General features: G+C 50.1%; 1 protein-coding gene across 12 annotated transcripts in view; it reads right to left on the minus strand.

Annotated features, from left to right (window-relative positions):
- The window catches only part of Foxp4 (forkhead box P4), a 70588-nt gene that overhangs the window by 22408 nt on the left and 26879 nt on the right, over positions 1-21301 (minus strand). For 10 of the 12 annotated variants that reach the window (XM_070023785.1, XM_070023790.1, XM_070023792.1 and 7 more), the window contains one exon: positions 11082-11313. In XM_070023785.1, coding sequence (XP_069879886.1) covers positions 11082-11297 — 216 coding nt within the window. In that variant the 5' untranslated portion in view covers positions 11298-11313. Of the gene's footprint in view, positions 1-2019; positions 2104-3752; positions 3859-11081; positions 11314-21301 lie in introns of those variants that run through there. The other 2 variants (XM_070023794.1, XM_070023796.1) reach the window with 2 other exon arrangements.

Genomic DNA, 21301 nt, shown 5'->3' on the forward strand with positions numbered 1-21301 from the left:
GATCATCTTGGTGTGCCAACTGATGGGAGCTTGGGCTCTGAATGCCTTTGCTCAGATGGCCTGGGCATGCCACCCACCATGAAGACGCCGCTTCATGCCCCACTCCCTGCCTGCCACCAGCTTTGCCACCCATTCCCAGCCTGGGAAAACTTGCAGAAACAGAAGGAAAGCTTATGCCAGGCACCAGTGGCTCATGCCTGTGATCCTAGCTACTCAGGAGCTAAGATCTGAGGATCACAGTTCAAAGCCAGCCTGGGCAAGGAAAGTCTGTGAGACTCTTATCTCCAATAAACCACTACAAAACTGGAAGTGGCACTATGGCTCAAGTAGTAGAGGGCTAGCCTTGAGCTGAAGAGCTCAGGAACAGCCCAGAGTTCAAGCCCCAGGAACAACAACAGCAACAACAACAGAGGGAAAGCTGGGGAGTGGGAGAGGTGAAGAGAGACAAACACAGATTGGAAACCTGGCAGCCATTGGTCCTTACCCCTCCTTTTCTTTCTCCATGTCTTGGATTTAAAACCATGTCCAGTGCTGTGGTTTGGAGGACAATGCCTAGTTTTCCTTGGGGTGGTAGGGGGTGGGGGGGAGATATAGTACTGCTTGAATCATGGGTCATCCTGGCTCCCCTTGACACTGGGTGACCTTGGGTAAGACAGATCAGCCTGCTAAGCCTGGGTGGGGGGTGTTTATGTGTGTGAACACACACATGTGCACAGGCGCATGCCAATACCAAGGCTTGAACTCAGGGCTTCCGCACTTTATCACTTAGGTATGACACTTTACCATTTGAGCCACAGTTCTACTTCTGGCTTTTGGCTGGTTTATCAGAGATTAGAGTCTCATAGACTTTTCTGCCTGGCCTGGCTTTGAATTACAATCCTCAGTTTGCATTGAGTAGCTAGGATTATAGGCATGAAAACCAGCACTGGGTTTGAGCCTCAGATTTTCCCTTTGTAATGCTGGAGCAAGTTCACACTTCCTTCACAGGAAATGTGTGCAAGGAACAACATATGCCACATGGAGCCCTTACACACAGCACCCAGCAGGTCCTGGACCCACAAAACTATTTTAACTGTTATTAATCTATCACCAAGACTCTGCAAACAAAACCCTTTTCTAGCCCATACTTCTCAGTCTCCTTAATGAAGCTGAATTCCCTTCCCCCAACCCCATTCAGAAGTCATGAGCAGGATCTCCACAATTAGGAACAAATGGCTTATGACGGATGGCATCCAGTACCCAGCAAGCAGCTAGGACACAGGGATGGAGGGAAGCAGAGCTACAGCAATGAGAGAGATGGGGGCCCCTATGAAAAGAAAACCGAATCTTGAGATAGCGGGGGGGGGGGGGGAAAGGGTGGTCAATCACCTCCTGGATGAGACCACACTCCACATTTCTGCTGGAGGAGGGCTCAGGGCTGTGGACGTTAACAAAGCTTGGTGCCAGACTGTTTCACTGAATTGGGGAATGAGGCAGCCAAAACAAACCACACCCCAGTTTTTTGTTGGGAATTTTGACAAAAGTAGGATTCAGCTTCATCCACATTGTCCTGAGAATTAATTGTCACTGGGTTTAACCAGGAGGATTAGAAGGAGTTCTGCCTCCCTCACCCATCTCAAACCTAGAAGTACTCCCAGGAGAGCCTGTCACTTTACTCCAGGGCCCAGGGTAATTTACTAAGTCACTGGCCAATAATCAAAGGAGTGGCTAGGGAGGACCACTTACTCGCCCTGCCCTCCCATTGAGGGGCTTCCCTTCTACTGGATAGCCATAAACACTAAGCAAAGACACAGGAAACCTGGATTCTGTGTAAGTCTTATGCAGAGGATAGGCCACCTAGGATGTGTAGCCAGGAAAGGCCTCTCTGAGGAGACACCTTATAGCAAGAAAAGCCTTTTTTTCCTAAGGGGTACAATTTAAGGTGGAAGAAATGGATGGTACCAAGGCCCCAAGGTGGGAAAAACTAAAGAAAGAGGTCATAATAAACTAAAAGGACCTGCCAAGTGAGGCAACACACACCTGTAACCCCAGGCCTCTGTCGTAGACACAGGTGAATGGGGAGTTTGAAGCCATCCTGGACTATGTGGCAAGAATCTATTTTAAAAAAACAAACAAACAAAAAAAAAAAAAAACGGCTGGGAAGGTGGCTCAGTGGCAGAGTGATTGCCTTGCATGCATGATGCCCTGGGTTCGATTCCTCAGCACCATATAAACAGAAAAGGCTGGAAGTGGCACTGTGGCTCAAGTGGTAGAGCACTAACCTAGAGCTGAAGAGCTGAGGGACAGTTCCAGACCCAGAGTTCAGGGCCCATGACCGACAGGGAAAAAGATAAAAAATAAAAAAAGTACACACACACACACACACACACACACCCGACAGGGAAAAAGATAAAAAATTAAAAAAGTGCACACATACACATACACACACACTCACTCACTAACAAGAGATAAATGGCTAGTGGCTGATGGCTCACAGGTGTAATCCTGACTACTCAAGTGGCTGAGATCTGATGATCAAAATTCAAGTGAGCCCAGGCAGGAAAGTCCATGAAACTCTTATCTCCAATTAATCACCAGAAAACTGGAAGTGTTGGGGGGAGGGGGTGGATGGGAAGGGGAAACAAAGGAGGAGGCTACAATGCTTGATAAGAAATGTACTCATGGGCTGGGAAGGTAGCTCAGCGGTAGAGTGCATGCCTTGCAAGCATGAGGCCCTGGGTTCGATTCCTCAGCACCACATAAACAGAAAAAAAAAAAAAAAAGCTGGAAGTGGTGCTGTGGCTCCAGTGGTAGAGCGCTAGCCTTGAGCTGAAGAGCTGAGGGACAACGCCCAGGCCCAGAGTTCAGGCCCCATGACCGGCAAAAAAAAAAAAAAAAAAAAAAAAAGAAATGTACTCATTATTTTGCCCATGTAATTGTAACCCCTCTGTACAGTATTTTCACAATAAAAAATAAATAAAAAAGAAAAAAAAAGAAAACTGGAAGTGGCACTGTGGCTCAAAGTGGTAGAGCACTGGCCTTGAAAAAAGGAGCTCAGGGACAGCACCCAGGCCCTGAGTTCAAACCCCCAACTGGGAAAAAAAAAAAGAGACAAATTATAAAGATTAGTGTAGTAAAACAAAGTAGCCCCAGAGGTGTGCAGGTGTTACATCAAATAGGAACATAGATGGACAGACAGATAGATGGATACATAGAGGACTTTGAATAGAAAGTGATTAATTAATCTTTAATGGTAGATACCTAATTCCCTGCTACAAAACAGCAGGTGTCTAATAAATATTCCTTGACTTCAACTAAACACCCATCCCTCAAAATTGAACTCCTCAGGGAGCAGAGGGGGGGAGGGGAGAGGGAAATCAGGGAGGTGGGACCAGAGGTCAGGTCAGTGACCAGCACCATGGAGGGCACTGACCTAGAGAAACACAAGTTCTTGACCAGCTAGACTTTGTCTTCTAGCAAAAGGACATTAAGAAAAAGAAGGAAGGAAGGAAGGAAGGAAGGAAGGAAGGAAGGAAGGAAGGAAGGAGGAAATTACATGAGACTAAAGGAGGGTGGGGTAGGTAGAGGAGACCATAAAACTCTGAAGTGATTCCACATTCCCACCCCCACCCCCACCCCCCCAGCCTTGGATTTTTTTTTTTTTTAAAGAAGCTTTTTGGAAAAGGCAGTAAATTTTTTTTACACCAACCTCATAAAAATGACATCGGCACATTCTCAAATTAGAACTATTAAAATGAAAACCAGCAACGCACTGCAGACAGACAGTCCCGCGTGGGTAGGAGATACATCCTGTGTGCACAGTGGCGGTCTCTGGACCCTCCTCCATCCCTGCCCATTGTCCCCAAGGAGCTGGTCCTGGGAACCATCCTCGGGAGGCCTCCTTTCTCCTCTCTGTCACCAGCACTGCCCAGATAGGCTTCACAGCATGGTGACCCAGCCTCAGCAGCTCAGCTCCCAGCCATCGCCTAGGCCAGCTTCAGGATACTGGGAGAGACAGGGCTGGGGATCAGTGCCTGGAAGGGCATCTGACTGATGCAAGTAAGGAAAGAGGCAAGGTATGCATGGTGGAGGGAGAGAGGTGAGCGTGGTCACAGTGGCTGTCCTCTCTCATGGTGGAATTCAGCCAAAGTGGGTCTGGCGCCTGATCTGCCTCACCCTAGTCACCTCTGCAGGATGTTGTGAGAGTGGGATTTAGTAGGGTGCATGCAGGTTCTTTCCCACTTTCCCATGCCCCCCACAGAAGAGAAAGCAGCTCGCTAGGAGCCTGGGGTGCGGCCCTCCCCACTTCAACCCTTATCCGAAGACACTGTCCTCAGAAGAAATGCTCATGTGCCTTCTCCAGAAAGAGGCGGGGGAGGCTTCTATGTTAGGCTTCCTGTTGGGAGCCTGAGGAAACTGAGGTCTGGAAAGATGTGTGCCCCTGCTTCCTAGCCCTGGGTCTATCCTCTCCCTGGGCTTGAACTTGGGATCTGGGTGCTCAGATTGTTCCTCACTCAAGGTTAGTGCATCTACTACCACTTGAGCCACAGCTCCATTTCCAACTTTTTACTGGTTTATTGGAGAGAAGCGTCTCAGGACTTTCCTGCTTGAGCTGGCTTCATAGCATGATCCTCAGATCACAAGCTCCTGTGTAGCTAGGATTACAGACCAGGGAATTCTTTTTTTTTTTTTTTTTTTTGGTCAGTCGTGGGACTTGAACTCTGGGCCTGGGAGTGTCCCTGAGCTCTTCAGCTCAAGGCTAGCCCTCTACCACTTTAGCCACAGCACCACTTCCAGTTTTCTGGTGGTTAATTGGAGAGTCTGCCGGACTTTCCTGCTCAGGCCGGCTTTGAACTGTGATCCTCAGATCTCAGCTTCCTGAGTAGCTAGGATTACAGGTGTGAGCCACCAGTGCCAAGCTCAGACTAGGGAATTCTTACAATGGCTTTTAATCTAATATCTATGAGAAAAGACAACGAGTGAGTGTCTACAGCCCTCCCCCCTCCTCTTACCTGCCCTCCTCCACCCATTCCTAAGCAGAGGTGCTAGCTTCTAAGATTTCCCAGCAGCTGGTGTGAATATGAAAGAGGGTGAAGTGTATGAGGGCCCCACCCCTCCATCCACCCCCAGGAGAGAGGGGCCTGGTCTCCAGATGAACAAGGAGGAGCCAGTAGGTGTGGGAGCCGAGATAAGAGCAAGGCTCCAGGGCAAGGCATCAAGCTGGGAGTCCAAAAGAGAAATGGACCCTACCAGAGGATGGCAGACAACTGTTGACCATGTAGGGGTGGGAGATTTCCCCCCGGGAACCTCCTTCCCACCACCGTATCTCCCTAGTCTGGACAGAGGAGGGCCAACTGGAGGAAAAAAAGTCTTCTTTCTTCTCCCCTCCCCCAACTCTGACACCCCCCCCCCAAATCTCTTTGGAGGGGGTAAGTTAAAAGACCATTAATGTGCAGAACCCTTCCCTTCCAAAACCCTTTTGAATCCCCTCACAGGATGTGGACGGGGTGGGATTTGGCCTGGTTGCCATGACAACTTCAGTGGGAGTTTCCAGACACTAGGCAACTCTCTGGTGACCCTCCCTGACCTGTCACCCCTGCAACCCATGGACAATGGGAACTGGAACTCCAGAGGCCCAGGATGCCTTTCAGTAGCCGCCAGACCGCTCTGCCTGCCCCCATTTCTGCCTGCCCCCATCACCAGCTCAGCTCCCCCTCCTCCAGCGTGGCAGACCAGCCTTTTAAGACCTTTCCAGACACTCCACTTCCAAAATCTGGCAGACACTTTTCCTCACCCTCCTTGCCCTTCATTAGAGAGCCCAAAGGATCTATCTAGGGCCCCTGGGTATGGGGAACATTTTTACATGGATACTAGATTAAGATAAAAGGTAAAACCAAAAGCTGTGTATTGGTGCATTCAGGATTATATTCTTGGTTACTCAAAAGGCTCCAAGCTGACGATCATAGTTTGAAGCCAGCCCAGGCAGGAAAGTCTGTGAGACTCTTATTTCCAATTAACCACCAAAAAACCCTACGTGGAGCCGTCCGTGGCTCAAGTGGTAGCATGCTAGCCCTGAGCTTTTGAAAAAGCTAAGGGACAGAGGTCTGGACCCTGAGTGTAAGCCCCAGTACCGTGTAACACACACCAAAAATGTAAAAGCCACTTTCAGAGAAACCATCCCTCATGTGGGGTAAAAGGCAGGAAAGGGTCCAGCAGGGTAGGAGCTACTTGCCTTGGAGAGAGAGGGGACCATGTATCCAAGCGCTACTGGGACAGCTGCAGAGGACTTCAAGTCCAGCTGGCCCACTCAGTGCTAGGACAGGTACAGAATCAATGGCTACCTGCTGAGTGACTGAGTCCTCTGAGGGCCACAGCCCCTCCCCGCAATACCTCAGCTCATGGCAGGGTCTCCCCAAGTATCAGAAAGCCTCAAGGACAGACTGGAGCTCAGTACTCCAGCGGCTCTGTCACTTATCAGTAAGGGTGCTGGGAACGCTGAACTAACAGCAGCCAGCCAAGGACCCTCTGTCTAGCTAGACCTGGCCTGGCCGCTGAGCTGGGTCAGCCTGCCGTTGCATGGAAAGGCTGCTGGCCCTGCTTGTCTCAGCCTAAAGTCGGGTCACCCGCCTGCCCGGCTGACTTTTGATTTGCCCTGTCTTTGTCTCTTCTTGGTCAACTCATTACTCCTGAAGGCCAGGACTGCTTTTTCCAGGGCTTGTTTACCTGGAACAGACCAACAGAAATGAAGGGAGAGGGGCTTGGAGACCCCAGGAGGGTCCGAGAAAGACAGGAAACATAGTGCTGGGTCCATGGCTTCCTCACCCTATGAGGATGGACACTCTGACATGACACCTGGCTTTAAAGTTCTTTGGGTATTTTTTTGTTTTGTTTTGTTTTTGGGTCCGGTCGTGAGGTCTGAACTCTGGGCCTGGGCGCTGTCCCTCAGCTCTTCAGCTCAAAGCTAGCGCTCTACCACTTGAGCCACAGCGCCACTTCTGGCTTTTTTCTTTTTTGCTTATGTGGTGCTGAGGAATCAAACCCAGGGCCTCATGCATGCAAGGCAAGTGCTCTACCACTGAGCCACCTTCCCAGCCCTTTGGGGTGTTTTTTGTCAGTCATGGGATTTGAACTCAGGGCCTGGGTGCTGTCCCTATGCATTTTCACTCAAGGCTAGTGCTCTACCATGTCAAGCCACAGCTCCACTTCTGGCTGTTTCATGGTAAACTGGAGATAAAGAGTCCCATAGACTTTCCTGCCCAGACTGGCTTTGAACCACGATCCTCAGATCTCAGCCTCCTGAGTAGCTAGGATTATAGGCAACAGCCACTGGCACCCATTTTTTAAAAAATAATTTGGGCTGGGAATGTGGCTTAGTGGTAAAGCTTGCCTAACATGCATGAAGCCCTGGGTTCGATTCCTTAGTACTACATAAACAGAAAAGGCTGGAAGGGGCACTGTTGCTCAAGTGGTAGAGTGACCAAGTGCTGAGTCCAAGCCCCAGGACTGGCAAAAAATAAAATAATAATGATGATCAAAATAATTATTTGTAAGAGGAAGAGGCAGGAGGGAGAAGTCTCTTTTATATTTTACTTTTGTAGTATCAGCAATTGAATTCTAGGCCTTGCACTTGCTAAGCAAGTGCTCTACTAAATGAGCCACACCCCTTGTCCAAAGGATTGCTTTTGCTTTTGTGTGTGTGTGCGCATGCACACGCGTGTGTGTGCACATGTGAGTGCACACATGTGTGTGCTAGTACTGAGGCTTAAATTCATGGTCTGAGAGCTGTCCCTTAGCTTTTTGCTCAAGCCTGGCACTTTACCACATAAGCCCTATCTCCATGTCTCCACTTCTGCCTTTTTCGGGGGGAAATAGAAGATTCTTTTTTTTTTTTTTTTTTTTTTTGGGTCCAGTCATGGGGCCTGAACTCTGGGCCTGGGCGCTGTCCTTCAGCTCTTCAGCTTAAGGCTAGCGCTGTACTACTAGAGCCACAGCGCCACTTCCGGCTTTTTTCTTTTTGCATATGTGGTGCTGAGGAATCGAACCCAGGGCCTCATGCATGCAAGGCAAGCGCTCTACCACTGAGTCACCTCCCCAGCCCCAGAAGTAAGATTCTTATAGACTTTTCTTGCCCATATTGGCTTCAAACCTCAATGCTGAAATCTCAGCCTTCTGAGAAATTAGGATTAGACACTGATGCTCAACATGGAGTTGCTTCTTGCTGTCTGAAGAAACCCTTCCAGTATCAACACACATCTATACAGTACCTACTACTACATATGAGAATCACCCTTGTCAGGTCCCATAGAGAACTGTGCCCTGTGTGTGAAGCCCTGAACTAGGAACCTGGAGACAGGTCTAGCTGTGGCCTTTCTACCCCCTGCAAAAACTGCTATCTATCTCTGGCTGAACTTGGGAATAATGATATTCACCTCGCCCCCACCGAGATGATGAGTCTATGTAATGAATGTGGAAGAGGCCTTCTAAGGACTTCTTGCTTGGGGCTGAAATAAAAAAGAGACCAGGCTCTCTTTTCCACAGGTGCTTACCCTACAAATAAGTATACTTATCATTGGGGTACTAGCAAGTGTTACCCTAAACTCCTTTAAAAGCCTTATTCAAATACTGGGGGCGGGGAGGGAGGGGTGGGATGGCCCATAGACTGTTTGATTGAAATTTTTGTAATTTTAATTTTGCAGAGCTCTTTTTCATAGTTTGAAGCCAACAAAACTTTTTTTTTTTTTTTTTAAGTCTCAAATATTTTCCTTGGCTATGCCCATAGTGAGCCCAAATGGATAAAACAGCCCTCTTGCCTGCCTCCAAATCCCCACCCCAGTTTATTTGTGAAACTGATACAAGATTTTCCAGGACCTTGGGATATTCCCCAAAACAAACAGGAATAACTGGAACGTGGGCTACGGATGGGAAGACATGGTTCATGTGTAACGCAGAACTGAGAAACCCGATGCGTACAGACAGTTCCATCCCTCCCCACCCCAAAAACATCTCCTCACTTACCCAGAGAGCTGTGGTCATGCTTCACTTTAAGTCAGTTGTTAAAAGAAACAACTTCCCAGTTTTGCTATCTCCTCACCTCCTTCCCCCTAACACATTTGGACTTTTGTATAGTTCTTTAATAAAGGTAGGATTTCTGTCCCTGAAGACTGCACAGATTCAGTGGGTATCTTCCCCCAGGGATCTCACTTCTTCACCCACAAAGTCCCAAAGACCTTCTTCCCCAGGGAAAGGATCCAGGCCCTCCAGCTTTAGTCTCCTAGTTGACAAGATCCAGTGATTTTGAAAAAGTTCTTGATTCTGTTCACATACACATTCTGGCAAGTCACCCTGGGCACCGGTGACTCAGACCTGTAATCAGCTTCTCAGGAAGCTAAAATCTAATAAGGATCACAGTTCAAAGCCAGCTGGGCAAAGAAGTCCATGAGACTCTTCCCTCCAATTAACCACCAAAAAGCTGGACAAAGTGTATGTAGCTCCAGTGGTAGAGCAACAGCCTTGAGTGTCAAAGCTAAGCAAGAAAGATGGGCTGGGAAGGTGGCTCAGTGGTAGAGCGCTTGCCTTGCATGCTCGAGGCCCTGGGTTCGATTCCTCAGCACCACATAAGCAAAAAGAAAAAAGCCGGAAGTGGCGCTGTGGCTCAAGTGGTAGAGCGCTAGCCTTGAGCTGAAGAGCTGAGGGACAGCGCCCAGGCCCAGAGTTCAGGCCCCATGACCGGACCCAAAAAAAAAAAAAAAAAGCTAAGCAAGAAAGAGTATGAGGCTCTGAGTTCCAGCCACAGTGCTGTAGTAAGGGGTCTCATAGCACTGAAGCCTAATAACCCAGTACTTCAGTCCCCAAGCTAGCTAGGCAAGGGCTAAAGGTGCCACAGATCAAAGTGTCACACACAGCTGTTAGGCAGTGAAAGGAACTCAGCCTAGGGTTTCTTCATTCCTGCCTTAGTGCCCACTGAGCAGCAGCGAGAGAGCACACCCCTTGTGGGATAACATGACCATCTGGGGTGGAGTGAGAGCGCAGTTGCCTGGAAGGGATAAGGAAGGAACTGGGTACACAGCTGAGTGGGAATGAGGGCACTGGGAGGGAAGAGGGTACAAGATCCTGCTTTTCCACCCTCTCAGAAGAGCCCCCCAGCTACCAAGCTATGATCAGAGGAGAAAATCAAAGACAAGAATCTCAACCAAAGCTCAAGCTGGCTGGGCCGGTTCTCTTCAACTTGTCAAGCCCAGTCCCCCCACCCCCATTCCAGGTGGAGCTGGGACCCAGGGGCCCCCTGTTCAGTTGCCACCCAAACAGGCTCCCCACCCTAGCACTAGTGCTTTTCTCAGAGGCTGGTCCTAAACTCCTGAACCCTGTGTTTCCAGGTAGGGCAGAAAGAACACCAAGGAGCTTCCCAGGGAACCTAAAAGAGGCCTGCCTTTGCCTCCCCTCTCCCCTTCCCCTCCCCACACCAGGAACTATAATCTCTTTTGGGCTCAGACTAGGGATCTGACTGGAGTATGGGAGGTAGAGACTATTTTATTAGACAAATAAAGACATCCTTGGGCGCTTAGTGGATCACACCTGAAATCCTAGCTACTCAGGAGGCTGAGATCTGAGGATGCTATAGTTCCAAGCCAGTCAGGGTAGAAAAGTCTTATCTACAATTAACATTCTTATCTTCAACTAACCAGCAAAAAGCAAGAAGGGGGGGGTAATGATTCCAGTGGTAGAGTGTTGCTAGTCTTGAGTAACAAGTAACAAAGCTCAGTCCCTGAGTATTACACCCAAAATACCAGCCCCAGTATTACACCGAAAATAAAAGAAAAAAGAAAAAGAAACACAAAAAGATAACCCTATGGACACCCCCTCCATGTTAATGTACTCTCTCTCAAGCCTGCTGCTGGCCAGATATGGGCCTTTTTTTATGGTACTTTTAGGGCTCTCCCAAGCTCCATGAACTCAGACCCCCCAGTCCTGCTCCTCTCTTAGGAACACTGACTGAACTACCTCAGGATCTGGAGGCCGAGAATGATGGGAGGCTGGGAGGGATGGGAAGAGGTTGGGAGGGGAGGGGAGAGAAGAGGAAGGGTGGGCAGGGCGCCATCTCCTACCTGTTGCTGCTGGAAGTGCAGGAGCTCCGCGGGGCTCATCTCTCCATTGCTGTCTGCGCTGCCTGCCGTGTCCCTACCTGTGCCATCCCTGCCGGTGCTGCCTGCAGCTGTGCCCGCAGCCCCAGCCCCGCCATCGGTCTGCCCAGAGAGGCCGCCCACGCCGTTCTGACCAGATGGAGCAGACCTGATTGTCTCTGAGGCGGATTCCACCATCATGTCGTTCTAGCGGGACCTGGAGAGGAGATGAGGGGAGGAAAGGAAAGGGGCTGAGACTCTAGACGGGATCGTAAGGTTTTACCCAACCACACAGCCAGCACCATTGCCAACCCCTGTACTCCCTCAGCTTCCTAGAGGGAGGTTGGGTGGGGGTCCCTCTTAATGCCACCCCTCTCCCAGGCAGAGGAGTCCTGGCCCCAACCTTTGTGGGGGTCCTAACCCAGTTCTGGCCTCTCACTCGAGATCAGGGCCTTCTAGGTCAGGGTATGAAACGGAGAACTATTTTGCTGGGATCTTCCGGAAGGCTGTCCTACTCGCTGCCCCCCCTCCCCCCAGCGGTGGACTGCACACTGGATCCGGAGTTCCCTCAGGGTACAGGGTAGGGCCTGTTTACTCAGGACAACCCCTAATCAACAAGTGATAGTTAAGGCCGCAGCCATTGGTCCCACCCTGTCCCCAACAGGAGGCAGCAGTGGCCCTAGGCCCACTTCTCATCTTCTTCGCTCCTACCCTCAGGCCAGCATCTTACTCAAAGTAGACAGTCAAAACTACTACTTAGTAGTATAGGCCCACCATTCCCCCACCGGAGAAGAGGTTCTATCACACCCACTTTAAAGAAGGAAAAAAGGATGCTGGTGGTGCAGTTTGGTGATGAGAGAGGTTTGCATGCTCGAAGGCCTGGGCTCCATCTCCAGCACCAAATCAATCCATCAGCAGTCCCCTCCTCACAGACACACCAGAACTTCTACATGAACACTGTGACTGGAGGGGGGGGGGGGGCTGGGAATGTGGCTCAGTGGTACAGTGCTTGCCTAGCATGCATGAAGCCCTGGGTTCAATTCCTCAGTATCACATACACAGAAAAAGCCGAAATGGTGCTGTGGCTCAAGTGGTAGAGTGCTGGCCTTAGCACAAAGAGGCTCAGGGACAGTTCCTGGGCCCTGAGTTGAAGCCCCAGGACTAACATCTTAAAAAAAAAAAAAATGTGACTGGGATGGACCTGGGCTGTGAGGAGCAGGTGGCCTACATCAATCATGGAAGCCCAATATCCCACAGGTTTGTGCACACAGACAGCAATAAAAATAGGGAAAGCTGTTCCCAGTCCTGAGCTAGTAGTTCACACCTGTAATGCCAGCACTGCAGCACTTGGGAGGGAGGGTTTGGCAACAGGGTTTTGAAGTTGAGGCCAGCTTGAGCTACACAGCAAGCCTAAAGCCAGTATGGGGCCGGAGGTGATGATACCCAAGAAAAGCTGTTCTCAAATTCACAAAATGCCAGAGTCCCCAAAGCTATCACCCCTTGAGAGAACCGTGGATTTCAATTCAACAGAAGGTGGTTGGTGTCTACTGTGTGTGAACTATTTACGCCAGGCCTCTTCATCCTTTTTTTATTTTTTTGGTAGGTCGTGGGGCCTGAACTCTGGGTCTGGGCACTGTCCCTCAGCTCTTCAGCTCAAGGCTAGTGCCACTTCCGGCTTTTTCTGTTTATGTGGTGCTGAGGAATTGAACCCAGGGCCTTATGCATTCAAGGCAAGCATTCTACCACTGAGCCTCCTTCCTAGCCCTCCCTCTTAGTCCTTTGAGGAGTAAAGAGAACTGGCATACAAGGTCCCTGGAAGAATAAGCCTCACCAGCCTCTTCTCCACCTACCTTAATTGTGATTAAGGGTAGAGACCCTGTTCAGAGGTTAATGACTTGCCTAGATAAAAGCATACAGTAAGGCCCTGGAAAGCTAGCCAGTGTTCTTTTTTTTGGTTCAGAAGCCCTCTTAACCCACTAGGTGAATGAGGATCTTTGGTAATAGATCTGGGGAGAAGCAGGAAGATAAGGGGATTCCTTTCCCTCTCCCCCTTTGTTCCCCAGAGGATAGCTCACCCCCAAGAGGGTCCCCCTTCCACTCCCAAATTCTCTGCACTAGGCCACCTGCTGTTTTTATCCCTGCTGGAAGTGGAGAGGTAAGAAGCAGCTCTGGGGTTGGAGGGGAAGACAGAGGACAGACGGCATGGACACATTGCTAGGGAGCTACACCGCTGCTCCCGTCCCTCTGATGTCCCTTCCCAGTGGATCTGTAAGGCCTGCTGGGAGTCCCAGTGCCCCTGCAGTTCTCCCTGTGGGTTCCCTCAGCTGCTGTTCCCACGCAGGAGTTCTGAGTTGGGCCAGGATGGGGGTGACGGTTCGGAAGAGATTGAGTACTTGGTCTTAGGCCTTAATGGCCATGTCAGCCCCAGGGCTAGTGGCTGCCAAATGATGGATGGGGTGGGCGCCATCCTCCACCCACCACAGCACAGGGTTCCAACCCCCTTCCCTGCAGCCACCCACCCTGGAGCCTGCAGGAGTGACTTCCCCACTCAGGCCTGAGCCCCAGCTACAGGGGAGGGGGGGAGGGGAAGGCAGCAGGGGCCCACACGGATCTCCCTTTTCCCCAATCCCGGCCCCAGTGGGGGTGGGAAAGCAGCTGCCAGCACTGAAGCCCAGTCTAGCTGCTCAGAGATCTGAAAGTCCTGGGCCCCAGGGGACAAAGCCCAGAGCCTCAGGGGTGTGAGCACACACTGGAGAAAGCCCCCCCGGAGAATCCCTGCAGTGATTTCCCTGGGGTAAAGGAGACAGGTTCCTTCTAACATTCACGGGGACACCAGAAAGTTTAGATCAGACAGCAAGTTTGAAAAAGGGAGAATAAAGGCCAGGAAGATGCAAATAGAGGTGTCTTTTTCTTTCCTGTCTTTTCACTGGGGGGGGGGGGGGGGGCGGCATAGAGAGACACCCAGAGAACAACATAATTGCTGCAATGTGGCGTGTAATAATAGCTATTCAAGGGCTGATCATTCATATTAAACAGGGTGAAGCAAGCCTCTCATTTGCATGCTTGAGATTATATGCATTTTGAAAAGTCATTTCCGCAGGGTGTATGAATGGCATTAATTCCTGTGTGGCATGCTCTGCCCTTTCCCGGGGCGGGGCCTTCGCCCCACTGACACACACCCAGATACTTCCTTCCATACTCCTGCCCACCCACCAACACCCTCCCCTCCAAACTTGTATGGCAGGCACTCTGCATCCTCAGTGCTGGGATCCAAGCACACTGCCAGCCTCAGCCTCCCACCCACCGCTCTACAGGGTGTTTCCCCACACTGTGTGAGACTGGGTGCTAGTGCCTGAGGCCCCCCTTGGCCAGCTAGGAACTGCAGGGGTGGGTGGAGTTGTGTATGTGGGGGTCTGGGAGGCTTGGGTGTCAGTACCCTGTAACTTCGTGGCAGATGGGGGGTGGGAGCCCGACTGTTAGGATAAAGGCCAGGGCCTAGGCTCAGCCACAATTAACTGTACATCTTTGCCTTCCGGGGTCTCTTGAGCCTCAGTTTCCCTTCTCTGCTCAGAAAGGTTGTTTGAAGGTCTCTTCTGACTTGGGAGCTGCTGGGGCAAAACTTCCTAGTCCAGCAAAGAGCCCCTGGAGTCATGAATACAATCTCTTCTCCCAATGGGCTCCAATGAAGAGATGCGCCCTGTAAAGGGGGGTGGGGCAGGCTGCCATCTTTCAGTCTTCTCCACACATTCCCTACCCTCCTGAACCTCGTTTCATCCCCCATCACCCCCTTCCTTTCCAAGGAGCCCCAGGGCCCACCTTCGGCACAGGGGCAGAAGCTCTGCGATGAGCCCACCTGTTTCCAAAACCCAACTGCATGGCCTTGGGCAAGTCACCGCCCCTTTCCCAAGGCTCTGGGCTGCTTTTCACAGATGGGACGCCGGAGATCTTTCCAGGACCCTGAAGCTGGGGCTGCTACTCTCACCACAGCCTGTTGCGTGGGGTGGTGCGTGGTTTCTGTGGAGTCTCCCGTGGGAGAGCCAAGGCACGAAGGGAGCCCGGCCAGGCCCTGCGCTGACAGCACGTGCTGTCGGAAGGAAGCTGGGTTAGAAGCCACAGTTGCCTCTTCCGGGGTGGGGGTGGGGGGAGCCTCTGGCGCCCTCGGGGGATCCCCCTGAGGCTCCTGCCTCTCAGAAGGGCCCAGGTGGCCCCAAAGCTGTGACGCCTTCTGGGATCTCGCCGGGGTCCGCCCTGTCCGGAAGTGAGAACCCCATTACTTTGGGGCCAAAGGGTGACCCAAGGCCTAGGGTGCTTTGGGAGGGGAGAGGGAGTCTGGGGGCCCCCCATGTGGGGAAACCTTTCATGCCTTTTCGCGGCCCCATATGGCGTTGGGAGTATTAATTACCATAGCTTTTTAATTAACAATCGGTTAATCTGAGTTGTAACATTTGCCTCGACACCCTTCTCCTCGCAGCGAACCCGTGCAGCCCGCCCTGCCAACTCATCAATTAATTTTTATTGACGTTTTCTTCCTCAAACAGGCACAATACCAGGGTTTTCCAATTAACACCTCCGCGATCTCTAATTAGTGCAATTAACAGGCTGATGGATGCCCAGAGCCTACCCGAGAGGAAGGAGGAAGGGGGCGGGGCGCGCTGGGCAAGCAACTGGAGAGGGGACAGCACCCCAGCTCCTTCCCAAGGCAGCGTGCGTGCGCTGATGGGGGTGCTGGGGACGTGACCCCACAGGTCGTCTGAACTCAGGGCCAAGGCTGCGACTACTGGGGGTGGGGAGGAGAGGTAAAGCCTGTAATCCTAGCTACTCAGGAGACTGAGATCTAAGGAGGATGGTGGTTCAAAGCCAGTCCAGGCAAGGAAGTCTGTGGGACTCTTTATCTCCAACTGTGGCTCAAGTGGTAAAGTGCTAACCTTGAGCAAAAAAGTTCAAGGACAGTGCCCAGTCTCTCAAGCTGTGCAAGTGCGCACGCACGCACGCACTCCGCCCCCCCACACATGCCAGTTTTCAGATCTTCAGAAACCTGCCAGGTTTCTGAATGCCACCTGGACATCTTGACACTAGAAGGTAGCATGGCTTTTAGCCCTCCCACTATCAGTTACTTGCTGAGTTAATTCTTCACTTTTCTCTGCAGAATGGGAAGAACTGGCTGGACTGGACTTAGCTATTTGCAAGAAAGGGAAACAGACTGCACTAAAAGAAAAGTTGCTAAAACATAATACAATGGAATGGAAAAAAAAAAAAGAATAATGAACCCAAATCTGCAAGCAAGAGATCACAAACTTTAGCCCTGTGACTATCTATCTCCTAGGAGAGCTTGTAACTGGGCCTCACTCCCAGTTTCTAATTCAATAGGTCTGGAGTGGGCTTGATAAATTTGCATTTCTAACAAGTTCCCACCGGATGTGGAACTGCTTTTCAGAGGCACTTGGGTTCCAATGATGAACAGAACGAGCTTGCCAGCAGCCAAAAACAGGAGGATGGATTTCCAAAGGCCATACATTCATTCAACATGCATTTAGGAGCAGGGTTGCTTCCCATCTGTAATCCTAAACTACTCGGGAGTTCAAAGACAGCCTGGGCAGGAAATTCCCTAAGATTCTTATCTCTTAGCCAGCACAAAGCTGGAAGTGGAGCTGTAGCCAAGTGGTAGAGCACTAGCCTGAAGCAAAAAGGCTCAGGCTGGGCGTTCAAGCCTGTAATATTAGCTATGCAAGAGGCTGAGATCTAAGGATCCTAGTTTGAAGCCAGACTAGAAGGAAAGTCAGTGAGATGCTTATCTCCAGTTAACTTCCAAAAGGAGCCGGAAGTGGAGTTGTGACTCAAGTGGTAGGTAGCACTAGCCTTGAGCAAAAAAGTTCTGGGACAGTGCCGTGAGTTCAAGCCCCAGTACGGGCACTAACTTAAATAAATACATAAACAACAACAACAACCCACCGGGCATTTAGAGCCCAGTGGAGCTAGGTAGTAAGGATCTAGCAGCATGTGGCCTCTAGCTGACCTGGGAACTAGATTGTGCAAGGGTGTCCTTCAGGGGTTGAGAGCTATGTGTGAGCGACTCGGCCAAGGAGTAGAGACAGAGGTCCCATCCCTTCCCCCTTTGCTATGCAAATCTGACAGTAGGTCTCCAGCTACTTTCACCACATATTGGTTCAAGTACCAGAAGCTGTATGGCTTTGTCTATAGACCTAAACAAGACATCAGCTCTCTCTCCTTCAGCTTAAGTCCAGAGAAGAAAGCAAAGAATAAAGAAGAGGCAACATAAGTAGTGAAGCTCAAATAAGATAAATTCTATCCTCTGTGAATATAGGAAATAAGTGTGTGTGAGGGGGGGCTTCACTTTGAGGAAAAGCCATTTGGAATTTAGGCTTAGTGGATACTGAATACAGGGGCATGTTCAAAGTCCCTCATATGACAAGTACAGAGGAATCACCCCTCTCCCCACCCCTCACCAGAGCAGGGTTTGAACTCAGGGCCTGGACACTGTCCCTGAGCTTCTTTTGCTCAAGGCTAGCACTCTACCACTTGAGCCACAGCACCGCTTCTAGCTTTTTCTGTATTATGTGGAATTGACCCCAGAGCTTCATGCTTGCTAGGCAAGCACTCTACCACTAAGCCACATTCCCAGCCCTCCTTTCTCTTTTTGTAAACTGTCTTCACACTTCCCAATGCTATAAGTCTTTAAAATGGATACACTTCCTGGGTTACACATAAATACCCCGGGCACTCCATAGAATACTGCATGAACCACACCTTATTTTCCCCCTCTTTCTCTTTGTACACCTCCTTACCTAGCTACCCTGATATAGGATCTTGTCAGCCTAGCTTGTGTACTTGTAACTGGGGGTACCTCTCAAGGCCTAGGCCCAGGGGCTGCCTTTTCTACTTCCGGTACCTTTGACACCACCCTCCCCGGCCCCCATTGGCTCAGGCTACCAGGTGACTATATAGCAGCTAATGCCCTTCCCTGCCCTCTGATTTACCTTGAGGACATTGACCAGTGATGTCACCAGTCTGGGCCTTGGTTTCCTTATCTGTAACCAGGAGATGAGGGAGAGCTACGACAGGGAGAGTGCTTAATACCAAAAGAGACACACTGCATGAACAAGATGGCCTGAGAAGAATGCCTACTTTTTGAGCCCAGATTTCCAGGTACAAGCAAGCCAACTCTCAGACTGAGCTGCTTGGAAAAACTCATCCTATCCCTTTCTTCCCGGCCTTGGTTCAGGACTGGAGAAAAACAAGGCAAGGCTGGGGTTAGATGCCACAGTGGTACTGGGATGCAGCTCAGTGATAGAGCACGCGCCTCTGTGTGCATGCACGGTCCTTCCTCTGCACAAAAATACTACTCCTTGTCCCCTAAGCCTCTGGCCTTTCTAAACTCTGGGGCTCTTCCTTGTGTGAGGCCAGAGGCTGGCATTTCAGCTTCTCTCCCCACTTCTACCTCTCCCTGAGGATTGAGTCCTAATTCTCCACAAATGACATGTGACACCCTAGGAGGTACCTGCCCCAACCCCAGGGACAACTGGAAGCCTCAGCACAGAACTTCATGGCTAGAGGGGCTCTTGGTACAAGTGACAGAGCAAGGACATGCCCACCTAAAAGGTTGTGACACAGCTTTCAATGTCCATAGTTATCTGTGCCAAGTTCCCTCCCAAGTTTCAGAGAATTTTATTTTCTAATCCTTAAAATAACAGGCCTCTTGGTAGAATGTTTCTCTTTTCTGGGTGGGGGAAGGTATGTATAAACTGGATATGGTAGCATATGCCTGCCAGTCTTACCATGCAGGAGTCTGAGACAGGAGGATAGAAGGTCAAGGCCACCCAAGACCCCACAGGAGACTCTATCCTGCCCCCCTCTCTTTAAAAAAGAAGAAAAGAAAAAGAAAAAAGCCAGGCACTGGTGGCTTGTGCCTGTTATCCTAGACACTTGGGTGGCTAAAACCTGAGGATCCTGGTTCAAAGCCAGACTGGAAGACAAATCTCATCTCCAATTAACTAGCAAAAAGCCAAAAGTGGAGCTCTGGCTCAAGTGGCAGAACATCAGCCTTGAGCAGAAAAAGCTAAATAAGAGAATGAGGTCCTGAGTTCAAGTCCCAATATAGTAGTTTAACTAATAGTGCAAAAAATGAAAATAAGAAAGAAAAACAGAATTCCAGAGATCTAGCCTTTTAGGATAACACCTTCTGGTCAGTAGTCAATCCATTTTCACTGCCTTTTGTCATATGAACATCTAAAATGCAAAATGGCTATGCAAGTGGTAGAGTGCTTATGGGGTCTTGGCTCCATCCACACATACTCCTACACACACACATACAGCAGTGAAACTGTCACCTTCTATATATTAAGTTTTCCTATTTTTCCACTTTCTGCTTACTATCATAGCATTTCCATGACATCAAATACTTTAGGCAACAGTTTGTTGTTGTTGTTGTTGTTGTTTTAGTGATACAGGAGTTTGAACTCAGGACCTTGCACTTATAGATACTCTACCACTTGAACCACAATTCTACTTCTGGCTTTTCACTAACTGAAGATTAAAAAGTCTCAGAGATTTCTTCCTTGTTCCCAAGCCCCTCAAATTGTGATCCTCAGATCTCACTGTCCTGAGTAGCTAGCATTATAGGCATGAATCACCAGCACCAGGCTTCCAGGCTTAAAGTATTCTTTTTTTTTTGGTCAGTCCTGGGGCTTGAACTCAAGACCTGTGCCCTGTCCCTGAGCTCTTTTGCTCAGGGTTATCTCGCTACCACTTTGAGCCACAGCTCCACTTCTGGTTTTCTGTTGGTTAACTGGAGATAAGTCTCATGGACTTTTATGCTCAGGCTGGCTTCAAACTGCAATCCTCAGCTCTCAGCCTCCTGAGTAGCTAGGATTACAGGTGTGGGCCACCAGTGCCCAGCTCAGCATTTCATTCTTAAAAAACATTCCTCTCGGGGCTGGGAAGATGGCTCAGTGGTAGAGCGCTTGCCTTGCATGCATGAGGCCCTGGGTTTGATTCCTCAGCACCACATAAGCAAAAAGAAAAAAGCTGGAAGCGGCGCTGTGGCTCAAGTGGTAGAGCGCTAGCCTTGAGCTGAAGAGCTGAGGGACAGCGCCCAGGCCCAGAGTTCAGGCCCCACGACCGGACCCCCCCCCCCAAAAAAAAATTCCTCTCTAGATTCCTTGAAGAGCCCTCCCATACCTGGTCCCTCTGCTCTCTTCCGTATTCCAGCACTCACTTTGACTGACCCACAGGTGCCAAGTGACTTGTCAAGGTCACCTGGCTGCTAAGTGGCTGAACATCTCCCCTAAGAGGTGACAAGGACCTAAGACCAGCCTCACTCTTAAATTTCTGAGGATCTGAGCCCCCTCACTACCTCTCTCCTCTCCAATTCACCCCTTTACTGGCTCCAACCCCAAATACTTCCACTAGGCCCTGGCTAGGAAGCCTGGTTCAGCACTCCTCCCAACTACCATGACCAAAAGGAAGAATTAACAATAGAGAGGGAAAAAAAGAGAGAGAACAAGCATAAACCAAAGATCCTACTCCATCTCATTAAGAAAGTAAACATAAGAGCCATCTAAGTGTCTAATTAAGCTTCTAATTAGTCCCTGCTTGTTACTAATGCAAATTAGATTACTCCCGCTTAACTACAGCATGTCCACAACACCCTTGTTAATTGCGGCCTTTTGAAATTAAATTACTCCCTAATTAGCATATCAAAGCCATTGATTTGGAGCTGGGAAAGATGAGGGCAAGAGGAGCCTAACGCCAAGTTTGGTTAATCAGAGCCGGCTAATTAAATAGTGACGTCTTACTGGGGGGCCTGCTGGTTAGAAGGGTAGGGGCAACACTTTCCAAGCCAGAGTGGGCATCTGGAGCCTGGTTCGGGTAGGACCTTTGGTACCAGGGTCTCCTGTGGGGCCCTAACATGCCCTGGTCCCTGATTCTCCAGATTTCTAGGGGTGGCATTTCCAGGGATCTTGGGCCTCAACACTCAGAAACATCCAGAACACAGCCAAACTCAGATGTGGACAGACTTCCCACTCTTCCACCTCTTTGCTGACAGAAGATTGGGTTCAGAAGGGTGCCTTGTTCTCTCAGTCCCCAGTGGGCCAGGACCCACTTGTGATTCCATGGGGGTAGGGGGCGGGAGAAACCTCTTTCCAACAAAATGTACACAAAGAGTAAGTTTTGGGGGGGACAGCAGG

This window comes from Dipodomys merriami, unplaced genomic scaffold (genome assembly GCF_024711535.1).
Source record: "Dipodomys merriami isolate MVZ:Mamm:240054 unplaced genomic scaffold, mDipMer1.0.p SCAF_16, whole genome shotgun sequence".
Lineage (NCBI taxonomy): Eukaryota > Metazoa > Chordata > Mammalia > Rodentia > Heteromyidae > Dipodomys > Dipodomys merriami.